The sequence below is a fragment of the Cryptotermes secundus genome, unplaced genomic scaffold (assembly GCF_002891405.2).
Source record: "Cryptotermes secundus unplaced genomic scaffold, Csec_1.0 scaffold141, whole genome shotgun sequence".
NCBI lineage: Eukaryota > Metazoa > Arthropoda > Insecta > Blattodea > Kalotermitidae > Cryptotermes > Cryptotermes secundus.
In genome coordinates, this window is record NW_019721759.1 from 365,410 (window position 1) to 381,906 (window position 16,497).

The 16,497-nt window shown below is 42.4% G+C and overlaps 1 protein-coding gene across 6 annotated transcripts in view; it reads left to right on the top strand.

Annotated features, from left to right (window-relative positions):
* The window catches only part of LOC111875623 (cAMP-specific 3',5'-cyclic phosphodiesterase), a 796,526-nt gene that overhangs the window by 338,744 nt on the left and 441,285 nt on the right, over positions 1 to 16,497 (top strand). Inside the window, exon 1 of one of the 6 annotated variants that reach the window (XM_033755882.1) lies at positions 6,266 to 6,652. The exons of the other annotated variants lie outside the window; for them this stretch is intronic. Within the exon in view, the coding sequence (XP_033611773.1) occupies positions 6,408 to 6,652 (245 nt within the window). The 5' untranslated portion in view covers positions 6,266 to 6,407. Of the gene's footprint in view, positions 1 to 6,265; positions 6,653 to 16,497 lie in introns of those variants that run through there. 6 annotated transcript variants of the gene reach the window in all.

The window sequence follows — 16,497 nt, forward strand, 5'->3', positions numbered from 1 at the left end:
CATCCAAGAAGACGACTTTCTTCATAGCTGAGTGAGTTTCGGCTTCTTAAGGAGGGTCTACTCCATGGAGTTTTATATGAAGTGAGTTTAGTAACAGCGAATAACGTACGGTTTCCTTAACAAGTTTTAACCTGCAGTCACGGTCTTAAGGGTTTCTTCAGCTCATGGTCACTTCGAAGCGGCCCAGTCCAGCAAAACTGATTTTCCACCCCTTGCCTCGCGGTCTCTGTTCCTCGCGACGAAATCAATATTGTTGGCTCTTTTTTTTAAACACGCACGGCTTGCCTTGCTTCAAGCACAACCTGGAAGAAAATCTATTAGCTGGTAACTCTTCTGGTTAATGTGTAGGCACTGCGCTCTGTTGCCCGCTGTGTGTCATCTGCCGAAGCTCTCTGACGTCGAATGAAACATTGTATCCATGTCCTGAATAACGAGTTACAAAGGACACTGGAGGAAATGATCACAGGCCAATTTAGTCCTGAATTTTCTTTGAGGGACTGTTGTAAACTGCAATAAACATGTGTACTACCGCGGCTAACATCTCCTGTCAATAGCAGTGGCAATAGTAGCAATAGTATTACTGATAAAAGGTAAAAGAAGGTGAAATTTTCCCTGTGCTTAACTAATTAAACACTACCCATAAAGACGTATAGGGGAGTGGATGTATAGATCCACGTTTTCTTGACCTCGGCACTAGTTGAAGGTGAGTGGTCAGCTTCACGCCCCGATGCTGTTTTGTTCCCGGTGAAAGAGCCCCCTATACCCATTGGAAAGCAAATTGCGTGGGCTACAGAACAGGTCTGGACGACATGGCGAAGTGAAAATTCTTACGCCTACCGGGACTTGAACGCCGACCTCTCGGTCATCCAACCTGTAGCCAGTCGCTATCCCGGTTCCACAGTACTACTGGTAATAGTAGTAGTAGTAATGGTGGTGGCAGGCAGTGCAGCAGTAGTAGTAGTACTATTAACACTAGTAGTAATGACATTAGTAGCATATAGGACATTGGTGGCAAAGTCAAAGGAATGAGACCACTGGGAAGACAAAGACGTGGGTGAGTGGATATTATTAAAATGGATCTTAGAGAGGAAGTATGGGGTGGTATGCACTGGATTGATCTGGCTCAGGATAGAAGCCAGTGGAGGACGCTTGTGAGCACGGTACTGAACCTTCGGGTTTCATAAAACTTCGAGAAATCCTTGAGTAGCTGAGCGACTGGCGGTTTCTCATAAAGGACTCAGCTCCATGGAGATTGTAACTTTATGTCCGCTGCTAAAGAAATTATCCATCTTCAAAATAGTTCAAAGATTTATTTCCATGTTGACAGAGGTCACTACTGGGCCCTGTCCTGAGCCAGATGAATCCATTTTACATCTTCACCCTCCATGTCTTTAAGGTTCATTTTAATATGACCCTCATATATTACTTGCGTCTATTGTTTATCTTCCGTCAAAATTGCAACACTTTTTAAATTTTTTTTGCATGTTTCGGCCTCAAACGACCATCTTCAGGTGTTTTTTATTTTACACATATTTTACCAAAACTGTTAAAAACTGCTACACTGTTTTAATTCGTGTTAAAACCACACGCTGTAGTCTTCTTAAGTAAAACGAGATAAAATCCTTTAAAAATCATTTCACATCACCCGGGGTGTCGTCATTTTCGTAAAAGTATCAAAGTGTTTTTCTCGGCAGCTTGCCCCTCACGTTCGTGGTCTACTTTCAGTTTCTGACTGCCATCTGTAATTTATAAATTCCTATACTAATGTTGCTTTATATTTGTTATTATTATTATTATTATTATTATTATTATTATTATATTATGTTTGTTTACTTTTTGTACCCAAATGTTCCTGGTTTGTGTGTGCTTCCTCCACAGCGTGTGTTGCAATTTTGACGGAAGATAAACAATGGACGCACATTTGAACAATTGCAACGGGATGCTGAAATACAGAATCTCGTATATTACGCCTAGGTCTTCTAAGTTGTCTGATCCCTCCAGATATTCTGACTGATTTATTGTATGAATGTGTCATCTCTCATGCGTGCTATATGTCTTACCATTGTCACGATATAAATCCCCTGTAGCAGCCTCACTTTCCAGTATGCTGAACCCAGTTGCGTCTTGCTCTGGAATCATCTTCTACACCGAAGCGTGTCTGTTTTGTTCTTCGCATTGAAGTACAGGACAGAATTTTATTTAAGTTACATTTGCAGCGCGTTTCTGAATTGCAGTATTAGGCCTGTCACAATGATAACAGTGCCTAGGATTCGCTTTTTGTCTTTTCAAGTTGATTAAGTTAGGCCGCACACCGGCATGCGTCAAGACAGGTAACAGTCAAGAAATGGTGTCTGCGACATGACGTAAAGAAAGAAGCAGAGTTGAAACGAATTAGATTATGAAAACCGCCGCACACCGGTCTGAGTCATGATGCTTACGTCATGACTCAGACTGGTGTGCGGCGGTTTTCATAATCTCATTCGTTTAAACTGTTCTCCTTTCTTTGCGTCATGTCGCAGACACCATTTCTTGACTGTTACATGTCTTGACGCGGCCTACCTAAGTTTGATACGCTCAAGCACAGTTTTCAGATTGCATCCCAGTCAGAGGAATATAAAAATGCGTTAAGGCGTAACAGATTTAAAATCGTTTGTCAAGCAAATAGACCCATGGATCAATATCTCCGCCTTTTACGGGACCTGAAGGTTCATTTTCGTGTCAGTAAACCCGCGGAAATTGTTTCATTAGCATAGATAACACGCTATAACTTTCATAAGAAATATTCTTACTTCAGTTAATATAATTCCAACAAACAAAATGAAAAATCTTAACTTAAATGAGACTATGTTGATTAAAATGGAATTCACGAGGAAATAATATTAGAGTGTGTTACTAATTCCTCAGTGAATTCAGATAAAAATGATTTGACACTTAGGGCTCTGTTGTCTTACATATAAAAAAGGTAAAACTATCCCTGTAATAGGCCTTGTAGGCCCATAGGGTTGTGAGACTTCGAAGCTCCCATATTTTCTAGACAGTGTGGTTCAAAGATGGCTGTGAGTTTGTCAGCCTTACGCACCGGCCGCCCTTTAACCCCCAGGAATATTCCGGGTACTAATTTATGTTAGTGGCTGAGTAGACCCCAGGCCATAGTGCGGCTGGAAGGATAAGGTCAATTGAAAAAATACAGTGACCTAATCGGGAATCGAACCCGCGAACTTCCGGCTTCTAGCATAGTGTCGCAAGCAACTACACTACCGTGTGTCCTATTTCAGAGAAAAGTGGACCTGTCTGTTTTGCTCAATATTTTATTGAAGTAGAACACAGAAAGAACCAAATCAGTCGATTCACTTCTTTGCAGTGAACTGTTATGATAGGCGTATTGTTCACTATACGATCTGATGCCAGAACTGCTCAGAGAAATGTAAGATTTCTCTGAAGCCGTACAGAAACAGAAAACTTGATTAAGTTTCAGGGAGTTCTACCGCTGTTCGTTATACGTGCTGGACGATAAGGGATGCTGAACTAAGCAGTGGCAAGCACTCCCAGAGCTCGAAAACCTCTTCATGAACGCCAGCAGCACGGTAAACAGAAACATGACAGTTTCCTAACGTTTCCCGAACTTACGTGCCGTTGCATTATCCCACCTGTAGTCTCCCAGCAAAATGACTTGTGACCTAAGGTAGACACGACGAGAGAGTAAGTGTGGTCGGGGGGGGGAGAAGAATTATTCGAGTTTGAAGGTTCACAGGCAGTGCCCGCTCATCAGTATGGTACAGGTACGTCTGAAAGTTTATAGTTCTTCTAAATAATATAAACAAATTCCGTTCGTACCTCACAGGAAACACATTACGTCTCCGCAACAAAGACCAGCCGGTTAATGGAATTGTCACATGTTAGGAGTTAGCGTGACTAATAATAATGGGTTCTAGAATTGATGATTGTGTTTATTGGCATTTATTTACAATTGCAGTCATTTATAGCAGCTGACACACTGAACTGACTGTCGTTCTGACGGACGCCGTATGAAGAATTTTACACTAAAGAAACCTCCTGGACTGAACTAATTTCCCTGCAGATCGAATATAGCTCACCAAGTCGCTCACTCTGTTATTATTTATTTTGTCCGTTGCTATGAAACGTAGCAGCCTGCTACTAAGCAACAGAGGTTCTACTGTTGACTGCATTACCTCCAGAATATGTTTACCGAACTGTTGCTCAGCAATGGACGTCCGATCCGGCACCACTGTTCAGCTTTCAGCCGTCATGTCACAGTATTCACGGAAATAATCGCTGTTTATTGTGAATACACAAATAAACTCTGTGAGTAAAATGTAGAATATTTTCATGCTAAAGCACGTGGTTCCCACTCAGGGCATGGATGTTTATTTTGTGTGTGTGCGTTTTTCTGTGTTTGTGTACAGGTAGAGGCCTTGCGACGAGCTGATCATGCGCCCAAGGAGTCCTACCGAATGTGTAAGATCTAGAAAAACCGAAGTGAAGTTCATGGAGGTAGGCCTAGGCCCACTGGGGCTGTAGTGCCAAGGAAAAAATAAAGCTTGTGATACATATAATTACCAGTATGTTTTAAAATGTTAAATGAAGTAGTATGTCTGTACTGACCCCTACAAACAGATTTGAAAGTGAATAAATAAGTAAACGGGCAGAAGACAACACAAGGCCATCTGTCGGATCCTTTTGTCTGCGCGTGTCACGTCCACCTGGCGATGTTAATGTATTTGCGTTTAAAAAGACACGACAATTTAATTGCGATTATCCCTGTTTCACATGCATCCCTAGGCCTCTCCCACTATCACCCATGACGCCTCTGTCACTAGAAATACTGTATTCTTTCACCAACGCAAAACGTAATGGCTTCTTTTTACGTTGAACGTGAAATACTTGAGTGTAACGGGACTGGTTCTGAGGAGCGATTCATAAGGGGAGAGAGATTAACAAAAGTGAAGTAGAGAATAAATTAGTAGAGGGAGTGCGGAAGAGGGACGTGAAGTGAGAAGGAACGAGACATTGAAAAATGGCGGAGAGGGGATTATAGCGACAGAAAGAGTGGGAGTGAGAGAGAGCGAGAGAGAGCGAGCCGGCGCATGTGCGCGGTGGTCTTACATGCCCAAGCATTTTAGCTCGCTCCCCTCTGCCCTCAACGTCCCCTTCCCCTCTCAAAGTACTCTGTGGATATTTGGTTCGCCCATATGTGTACGACTTGTTGTGTCCTTCATTCGCTACCAAGTAGTGATCTGTGTGAAACATTTTTGTGTAATAGTTTAATGAAACCGAGTTGTAAATTAGTGTGAGTGAGTCAGTGACCAGTGATTGCAAGTTTGTGGGCTGTAATAAGTGTTTTCCTGTCTTCTGTACGTGACAATCTTACGCATGGATTTGTGTTCGCTCAGTGTTAAGTGCGTGCCTCGTTGTGTTTGCCGCGTGTGATAAATTTTGGCGGTCAACGTCCATGATAATGGAGTGTTGCGCGTGATCGGAGATATTCTTACTGTAATCGTATCATTTGTATCTACTTACAGCGAAATATAAACACAGAAAAATGTTAACACATCATTGAGGGTGATAACAGAAGTCACTATTTAAAATATATAAACTCGTAAATCCACCCCCAAAACAGCATTACTTTCATCGAAAGAATACAGAAGGAAGCATTATGTAATGTCAGACACCGTCTCAAATTTGCGTATGAATTCCTACAGGTGGCTGTTTAATGCACAGGGATGCCATATTGCATATTTCAGTTCATCTTGTGGCATAACTCGTGTTTCTAAATATATTATACTTAAAATTCCGTTAAAATGTCATTAGATTGTCCACCAAGGTAGATCACTGAAATAAATTATAATAGTAGTTTAGTGTAATTAAATTAATTGTGTTCGTTTCGGATGACATACATGAATATTTTAAAGTAATTGTTTTTTTGTTTTTTTTTTTTTTTTTGTAACTAAATAGGAGAAGCGGATGTCAAGTTAGTATGTGTGACAGAACAAATGTTAGGTATCAAGGAAACTTGTTAGTGCAAATTTGCACTACTAGACGGAATTATTTGCTTTAAAATTAACGCTTGTCTTTGAAAGATTTAAAACGAAATTGATACTAAAATTCATAGGATATCCGATAATGGCGTTGGATGTTTATTTTTAATTTAAGGGCTGAACCCCATTTAAAGTCTTGCGGTGTAACGCGATGAGCCCTTATCCGTGTGACTCTGATTATGAGATGAATTTAATTCAAGAAATTATTAATCCACTGCCAGAGTTCATTTCGCATCAACATCATGCAGCATGTATAGACGTACAGCCAAGAACATGTGTAAGTAACCCCTAAGTATGACGGAATCATAGCACATTTGATCACCCCTGTTTGGCCCCATTTGACCCGGAGACATGCTCACGCTCTCCCTTCTCCTATGGTCGCTCTTTCGCGACAAAATTCTCATCTGCCAGTCGTGTCGAGCGCAATCGAATGTAAGCGAACCAGGCAATCGCTCAGGTGTGTCATCAGCTAATCCCGCCACCGCAAACACACAGTTATCCGATGCCACAAACAACAGACGTCGGCGTTCTTCAACTAAGACGCATTCAAGACGGAGCGCCAGGAGAATACAGCCGGACAGACGCCGAGCGGAAAGGTATTAACAAATTTAAAGTAATAAAATGTGATGAAAAACTGATGATTTATGTTCTCTTAACTGTTTTAAAGAGAAAGTTTGGGTGAGGGAGAGAGAGACATTACATTTAAAGTGGGTGGGGGCATCAAGAATTTTTTCCTTCTAGTTTTGAAGGTTCCCAGGCAGTACCCGTTCGTCCTTTTGTTAGTTGTACATTTAAGAGAGGACAAATATTTAAGATCCGGTCACGGTAGCCGAGCCATCTAAGGCATGTACTGTCTTCGCTTTCTCGGAAGCCGGGATCGTGGGTTCGAGTCCCACACAAGACATGGATGTTAGGTGTGTGTATGTGTTTATTCTGTGTTTCTGTTGTCCTGTGTTTAGGTAGAGGCCTTGCGACTGGCTGATCACTCGTCCAAGGAGTCCTACCGTCTGTAAAATTATCATGAAATTGAAATACCAGAGGCCAGGGCCCAAGGGGGCTGTAGAGCCTGTGAAAAAGAAATGAGTAGGGAGTGAAAATATTAAAGTGTTAGAAAATGGACTTTATTATGAGCAGGGGAAAGAAGTTGAGCCGGGGCTTTGGTGTGTATCATCGGAATTAATTTTGATATCAGCGTTGTAAGAGATGCTTTAAAGTAAAATTTGGATTTAACATTGATCACATGTACATTAGGGCGGAATTTACGTGAAAGTTCAGTGCGTACTTCACAGGAAACACTTTCCGTCTCCGCTGCAAAAGTCAGCGAGTTAGTTCTGTTAGTAAAACAATCGCTGTTTATTGTGAAAAACCATACGAAGCACATAAAGGCATTGTATGAGCAGAATGCAAAGTTTTATTGTGGTACAGCGGGCGGTAACACTGGGCTGTAAAGGGTTAATGTAGACAACACGTTTAAAATAAACTTTAAGGTTTTACCGAACCTTGTCTCTCACCATATCGAAATACTGTTTGATTGCATGTCACGTGTCTATAATGTTATATCCTTGAAGGTCAAAAGGGCAGTGCCGTTTAGACAGAGACCGCACTTCTGTTTTTGAATCGCAGGGCAAGTGTTAGCGGTTATGGTAGACCCTGAGTGCCTCACAGAAATATTTCCCATTGAATGACCCTCATAAACAATTGAAGGTCGAATGACGTTATTTAGTTTTTGTTTTTCTTCGTAATAAGTACAGTTTGACGACTTCAGTAGAAATAATGTTTAAATTACATATTCTGAATTCAGACATCGGGAAATATATGGAGTGGAGGGGTACTTGGCTTAGGAGGGGCCCAGAATATACTCCCATTTGGTTTTGAAAATTGTAGTAAGTAAGGAACATTGTGGGAATTCCGTAAATCATTATTATTACATAAATAAAATTATATTTTAATAAACGTTAGATAATCTGCTTTCTCTATTATTCATTAAATGTGTTCCTACATTTACATGGCTCTCGGAGTGGGGTGGGGGTCCTGTATTTTTGACTGGATCGGGCTCCTTATCACCTCTTTCAGGAACTGGTTGCATTTATTAAAAAAACAGAAATTATGAAGACAAGCATTTGAGTCGGCGACAATAAAAATATACATTATGTATAAATTTCGCTTCTTCTCACGTGTCAACTGATTATCAGCTTCATTTACGCATTTTATTTGTCTCTGCTAAATTGTTCATTATTTCAGCGCACCTAAATTATTCCCTGCTATCAGTAACGGAACCGGGATAGATCAGTCGATATGGCGGTGGGCTACTCTACTGGCTGGATGCCTGGGGTTCAGTTCCCGGCGGTAGAGGCAAGAGAGTTTTTTTCATCCACGGTGTTCACACCGGCTCAGGGGCCAGAAGCCTCAACTCTCCCATGCGTCTTTATGGCGTGGAGTATAATTAGTTAAGCACAGGGACAAATTTGCTTTATTAATGCCGCTAAGAAACAGTTGAACCGGAATTCAGTGAATCCAACGCCCTGTTCCAAGGGAAGTGACCGAAACAGACGTCTTGCTGTAAGCGTCCGTAATAAAGTTTTCACGAATTTAGTCCTCCGGAACCTTGGCTGTACTGTACACTAGACTTATGACGTAGTGTAGTCCGCATTATAGTACATTGTACACTTGAGTACATGTACAGAGACTGACGTTTATTTTTTCGTAATTTCTTTTCCCAATAACACTTGAAGACAATTCAGGGCCCAGGTCTCTTATTCAGTTCAGTAATTATTTTTCACAGACGATAGGACCCCTTGGACGAGTGATTAGCCAGTCTCAAGGCCCCTACCTAAGCACAGAATAAACACACACACATCAAACATGAATGCCTTAAGTGGGTTCTGAACCCACGATCGCAGCGTCCAAGCGAGCGAAGACAGTTCATGCCTTAGACTATTTTTCGTGCCAACTGGGGCCCTTCTTTCAGTTGATGGGCCCCATTCTATCGCATACAATGTCGATGCCCCAATCATATGATGTAAGCCTAACTGTTTAATAAGACTCCTAATATAATTCGTTCCACAAGGTTAAAAGGGAATGCTTGTTTCTACTTGTGCAAATATTCGCTGTTATTAATTACCCATATATATGCACTGACGACAATGGAACTTCCTCCAGTTCGGATGACGCAAAACGCGTCAGCGTCCGTGAAAAGTCACCGAACGAACTACCAGATAATTCACGTACCGGTTAGCACATTCAGTACACATTCAGTACACTAGCACTGAAGTGTCATGATAGATTTGAGTCTTACGCCTGTGTTCTTGGCATATTTACTCATTTTCGGTACATGGGGGTCAGAACCATGCCAGGAGACGAATACTCTCATATAAACATTGAACTTAAAATTGTGTCTCTCTTCCCTTAAACAAAATAAAATTCTGTAATTTCATTTGCTTTGCGCTGGGTATTAAAATGTGACGCAGATGTTAGGTTTTTTCGAACTGGAGACAGGCAATTAATGTAAATATTTATATATAACAAATCGTGAACAAAATGGAACAGACTTATGAAACTAATACTGTTTGATTTCGGAAGCTAGAACTTGTGGTTCCACCCACGAAATTTGCAGAAGCGAGACAGATCTGAAGTTACAACCAGTGTTGAGCTCATGTAGGGTATGAAAGATGTTGATATCAATTCAAACAATAATATTGCTATACTTTGCAGGGAAACGTGTTTTATGTAGAATCTGTGTAACTTCTGTATCTGATATATGTCCTAATTAGATTGTTTTGAAACAGAGATCTTTGTGCCTTCTTATGGTGCATGCTAATTTATTAGGTTAAAACAAACATCCAGCTATGGCTCTACAGCCCTTGTGAACCTTCGCCTCTTTTCAGTTTCTTAATCTATACACAGACGGAAGGACTCCTTGGACGGGGGATCAGATCATTGCAAAGCCTCTACCTACACACAGAACAACACAAATACAGAATAAACGCACACAAACATCCAAGCCTTGAGTGAGACTCGAACCCATGATCCCAGTGTTCGAGCTGGCGAAGACAGTTCATGCCTTACACCGCAGGGCCTTGGCCGCTTTTTCAGTTTTTTTGATCTATACACAATTGGTGGAACTCTTTGGACGGGGGATCAGCCCGTCGCAAGGCCGCTACCTACACACATAACAACACAAACAAACATATAATAAACACACATAACACAGACAACCATGCCTTGAGTGAGATTCGGACCCATTATGCCAGCGTTCGAGCGAGCAAAGACAATTCATGCCTTAGAACAGGTGGCCACTGTGATCAGTAAAACACAAATATAAGAAAGAAAAATAAAGAATATCTTTAGATAGTGGTAAGCAGATGATCTAAAGGCGCGTCCACATTACTCGTGCTCGTGTTCTTGCTCGCGTTCCTGCTCGTCGGGAGACTCGTCTGGCTTTTACTTGTGCTAGTAATTCTTCGTCCACACTATTTCAGTTGCTCGCCAGGCTTCGGCGCGTGAAGATCCGTATATTTACTCGTAGTGTGTATAGGCTGTAGTCGTATTTTAACTTATTGGCTATAGTTTTTAAATTTGCTTGTCTCGTGACTTGTCATATCGGCTACATTACACACGAGCATGAGCACAGCACGAGTAATGTGGACGCCCCTTAAGAGTAAAGGCAGAGAAACTTTAATTGCGGTTAACTCCCGATTAACCCAGGGCGGGTTATCCGGTAGACTTGTTTATAAAATTAACGAGTCCAATGCCTAAAGATAAACTTCATGTGAAGTTGCTTTTTATTTTCAAATGGGATGAATACAAACAAAGGAAGACGGTTTTATTTCGCGTGTGATGTGTAGAAACGGTAGAGGAGTTTCCCAGAAAACTACACTCCCGTACGGGTATCTACACACAGCATTCGAGTAAATTACTTATATGTGTCGTTTTATAAATCCAAATTTACAGCTTAGTTACATGTACCTTTTACTGATTATCGGGATTTCCGATTATCCGGGGAAATTTATTTCTCGTCCAGCCTGGATACTCGAGTGTCAGTGCCAGACTGGAGCAAAGCTGTCACATAGAAGCAACTAAGAAATTGTTTAATAGCTCAATTTCTTTTAAGTCTGATTCTGCTCAAAAATTTATGGTCAACGAACCCGTGAGGAGTTTCCATCTTCCGGGATATGATGACGTGTAGACTGGTGAAATTGAACTGACGTTTCGGAACCAGCATGAAAGCAACATGAAGTAGGTAGCAGCACTGCTTGCTGCCAGCTTCGTGATGATTTTTTGCTTTTTTTTACACTTCCGTCCTGAAAATGGAGGCAATTTTCCTTCGAAACGTTGGTTGACTTTCACCGGATGCTGCCATGAGAACCTCAAATACACCTTTCCTTCGTCTTCCAGTTTGAGTTCTTAATTTAGAGTGGGTTTTCCCGTGTGTATCTTCATCACACATGTTATGGTAGTGTGTGCTCATCTCGAAACACCCGTGTCATAAGTTTTATGTTCAGATCCGTACCTTCGAGAGCGAGCAATAAATCACATTGTGTTTGTTTCGTCTTTTGTATACTCAGCGAGGGCGAGCTTGTTTCTTTCGAACGGGAATCTGCCCTTGTTAATTGGCATAGACATTTGTATCCACTTGTCTAGACTGCGTAATCCATTATTGCGCACTTGTAAATTACTGAAAATAACTTGCGGCGGCTCGAGTTAACTTTCAGCTACCCACTTCCTTGCACCTTGTTAATTGGCACTGGTTCTCTTGAGTCCGCTCTTTCGTCTACTGATGAATACACGTGTTCGCACTAAAGCAGTTTTGTTCAAAACGCTTCGCGCCAAATGCTCTGCCAGGCAGATTCTAGGCATTATATTTACTTTATAAGCTAGATTGAGGTTATAGATGTAAGTTAGATGTAAGTTCTACTCCTGCAAACACAACTAATCTATTGATTATTATACGAAAGGCGTCTACTAATGAGTAGCCTCCTGCAAGTCAATATTATATGATTCCACAGTTTGCTTATTGTAACTTTCTACAGATTGCAAAAAAAAAAAAAAAGAGATAAAAAATTCTTGATGTGTTGTAGACAGTGCCAATTTTGTTCAGGTGTCTACATTTCTCATGTCACTATACCTGTGTAGTTTGCCATGAAAACCAGAACTAAACGTCTTGGCTATATTGTGGATCATTGTTCTCAACCTTTGCGAGACCGCGACCTGGTCAATTCCTTTTTATAAGACGAGGTTCCGGTATAATTGATGCCAGGTTCCCGGTACCGGGCCGCGACCCAGCGGTTAAGAAACAGTCTTGTAGACAGTCTCAGGCTTTTTCAGGTGTCTACATTTCCGATGTCACAGTATCTTTGTAGTTTGCCATGAAGACCGGAACTAACATCTGGTATATCTTGTAGACAGTCTCAGGCTTTTTCAGGTGTCTACATATCCCATGTCACTATATCTATGTAGTTTTCAATGAAGACGGGAGCTAAACATCTTGGATATGTTGTAGAAATCGCCATCTTTGCTCGGGATTCCAGTCCGCGTTACTGTATCTGTGTAATTGCTTTGAAGATCGATGTTTAACAAATATCGGCCAGTTTGTTTTTCGGTGACAGTTTTGTTAATGTAGACGTTCAGGGGCTATTCTGAATCTCTAAACGACAGGTAGCTTCTCTACCAGTGTCTCAGTACTACAGTATTTTTATTTTGTTGTTTACTTATGGCCGCTGTCAGGAACTCATAGCGACTAATGAAAAGATTATTAGTGAGTAATTAATTGCAACTGATGGGGTACGAGACGGTCGTGACCTGATTTGAAATATTATTCCGGAATTTGTTTGGATGGACTCACTCACTCGTGGAGCTGAGCCCCTCTTGAGAAGCCACCAATTGTGCAGCTACTCAAAAACCTCCCAACATTTTATGGAACCCGAAAGAATATTACCGTGTTCACAAGAACCCTCCACTGGTTCCCTATCCTGAGCCAGATCAATCCAACCCATACCATCCCATTCTATTTCTCTAAGACCCTTATAATGTATTATACACCCACCTACGCCTTGGTCTTTCCAGTGGACTCTTTCCTTCTGGCTTTCCCACCAATATCCTATATGCATTCCTCTTCTCCCTTTCGTGCCACATGCCCTGCCGATCTCAGAACTCACGACGAAAATCTTCCGTTAGGGATAGTTGGTGTCCTCGCTTGGATTCGAACCAGACATCTTCCGAATACAAGTTGCAAGCGTTTCCGCCTCAGTTGACTTGCCGCGCACTTGACTACAAGTAGACTGTTTATTTGTGATACACGAATTCCCTAACCTGTCAGTGTTTGTTACTTTGGAATGCAGAGTAAATTAAATTAGGACGTTGTGATGTGTTCGGAATGCGACGGAAGCAGCACCAGTGTCGCAGGTTAAGCATGAGTAATGAGTTTGAAGGTATCTGAAAGGAATCTGCAGCAGACTGCATTAAGGCTACGGAGGATGAGAATGTCACGAAATACCTGATAACTTATCCGAGAGTCGAACCTGAAACTTCTCAAATAAAGGCCTACCGACGTGATGTAATTGGGTGTTTTTCACTGTCAGCCGGAATAACTCAGTCGGTACAGTGACCGACTGAAAGGTCGGAATTTGATTCCCGGTAGGGCAAGAGTTGTTTCTCTACTTCATGGCGTCCTCATCGGTTCTGGGTCCCGCTCAGCCTCCTATCCAATGGATACCAGGAGTTCTGTCTCTGGAGGTAAAGCGGGCGGGGCGTCAAGCTGATGAATGGTGACTTTGTGCCTCCGCAGCCACACACGTCTTCATGGCGTGGTGCTTAATTTGTGAAGCACAGTGAAGACATTGATTTTTTTGACCGTCATGTGTTTATTACACGATCAAGTCAAGGAGAATGAGATGAGCAGGACATGTAGCACGAATGGTAGAGAGGAGGAATGTATGTAGGATATTGGTGGGAAAACGTGGAAACCACTGGGAAGACCAAGACGTAGGTGGGTGGACAATATTAGCATGGATTTTAGAGAGATAGAATGGGATGGTGGGGGTACGCGGTAGCGTAGTTAGTTGGGACACTATGCTACAAGCCGGAAGGCCGCGGGTTCAACTCCCGATGAGGTCATTGGATTTTTTTCAATTGACCTAAACCTTCCAGCCGCACTATGGCCCTGTGGTCGACTCAGCCTCTAACAGAAATGAGTACCAGGAATTAATTCAGTAACTTTCCTGGGGAATAAAGCGCTGCCGGCGCGTAAGGCTTACCGCCATCTTTGAGCCGATTGTCTAGATAATGTGGGACCGTCAACGTCTCACAACCCTATGGACCCTACGGGCCTTCACGGCCTGTTACAGGGATAGCTTTAGGATGGGATGGTATGGATTGGATAGAGCTGGCTCAGGATAGAGGGGGACCAGTGGAGGGCTCTTGTGAACACGGTAGTGAACTTTCGGGTTCCATTGAACGCTGGGAATTTCTTGAGTAGCTGCACAATTATCAGGTTCTCAAGAAGGGCGCAGCTCCATAAGTAAGCAAGTAAGTAGCCCTCTGAACATTACTGTAGCTACTGTCGCATACGTGGCCCATCGGGCTTGCTCTGTACGGCTTGCCCCTGCAGTTCAGGTTCGGTAGTGCCTTGTGCCGCTGTCGAATGAGAGGTCGAGGTGAGAGCATGAGCTATGTTGCACGCAGGCGCAAACGTGGGTGGCGGCCTGTTGCAGTGACGTTTGGAAATCTTATTGCATAAGCTTTGCTGCTTGCATTCTCTGCATGGAGTAATGCATAATAATGAATGCAGAAGGATGTGCTCTTCTGTGCCGTACCGCTGCTAGGGATATCCTGGCGTTCTTATGGAACGCACTGCTCTGCTGTGCTTATGTACTTCTTGCTCGGCTTATGCATCGATCTTGAAGATGAAGGCAGTACGTTCCTCCGAAATTTTCGTAAGCTTATACCAGACTAAACGGCATCACATCCCCCCCCCAAATAATATTCTTTATTGTCACCAATGTGTGAAAACCTCAAGATCCAGCATGCATAGGAACCAGTGACGGTCTCCTGTGAATGCTTTAACGGACCCTTGGGTCTCATAAAAGACGGGAAAATTCTTGGTGAACTGAGCGATATTTGTGTGTCATGTAGGAATCTGTTCCATCATCGCGCTTAATTAAACACCAAGCCACAAAGATGTATAGGGGAGTGGAGGTATAGCTCCACGGTCCTTGACCTCGGAACTATCTGGAGGTGAGTTGTCAGCTTCATGCCCCTTCCGCTTTACCCCTAGAGAAACAGACCCAGAAAACCCCAGAGCTGGTCTGGACGCTGTGGAGGACAGAAAAATCGCTGGCCTCTGTCGGGAATCGAACCCTGTTCATTGATTATCCAACCTGTGGCCTAGTTACTATACCTACTGAGCTATCCAGGCTCCCAGTCTGCTCCGTGGAACTAGTTATGGGGAGGTATGTTCGTCTGTTTGGCTGTAGTGATGCATGTTTCATATGACACTAACGAAAAGATTTTGTTCAAATTTAGTGTTACGTAGTCCAATACAAATTGTGGGACACGCAGTAGCGTAGTTGGTTGAGGAACTATGCTACAAGCCGTAAGGTCGCGGGTTCAAGTCCCGATAAGGGTTTTTTTCTTCACTTTACCTAATCCTTCCAGCCTCACTATGGCCCTGGGGTCCACACACGCTCTAACAGAAATGACTATCAGGATTCTCCTTGTGGCGCGTAAAGGGCGGCCGGCCGGCGCGTAAGGCTGAGAACCCTACCCCCATCTGTGAGCCGATTATCTAGAAGATGTGGGAGCCTCGACGTCTCACAGCCCTATATGCCTTCACGGCCTGTAGGTTTACTTTAATAGAAATTATAGGATGAATTTCCATTCATATCATCTCATTATTGCCTGTCCTTTAGATTTTCCCAGACGTGGCCCATTGTAGAGAATACGGGCAGAACTACATAGGATTTTTTTCATTTAAGGAGTAACATATTTTATTTTAAATATTTTTCAATATGGCGACAAGTTTCCGGTTCTGGGGTGTATGATATTTGTACTGTTGTTGTTGTTGTTGTTGTTGTTGTTGGAGAGGGTGGGTTTCCCCATGCACTGTTACTAGCTTTGCAGGAATATCCGCAGTACACAAATATGCAATTCATTGAAGTAGCCTAGACAAAACAGCAAATGACGCGCTTGTAAACTACTGTATGTATTACACACGCATACACGTTTACAATCTCGCTGTACTGTTGCGTCATATGTTCGATCTGCTTGCGTTAGCTGCTCCAGTAACATTTACACATTGTGACTCAGAAATGTGACACGCTGTAAGTACACTGCTGTAGCACTCTGTTATTCTGGAGACGTTATGTCAATACCAGTTCTGGCTAGTTCGTGGATTATTGATCTACAATTTGTCAACATTACTGGTAATATATTATAGATTGGAATG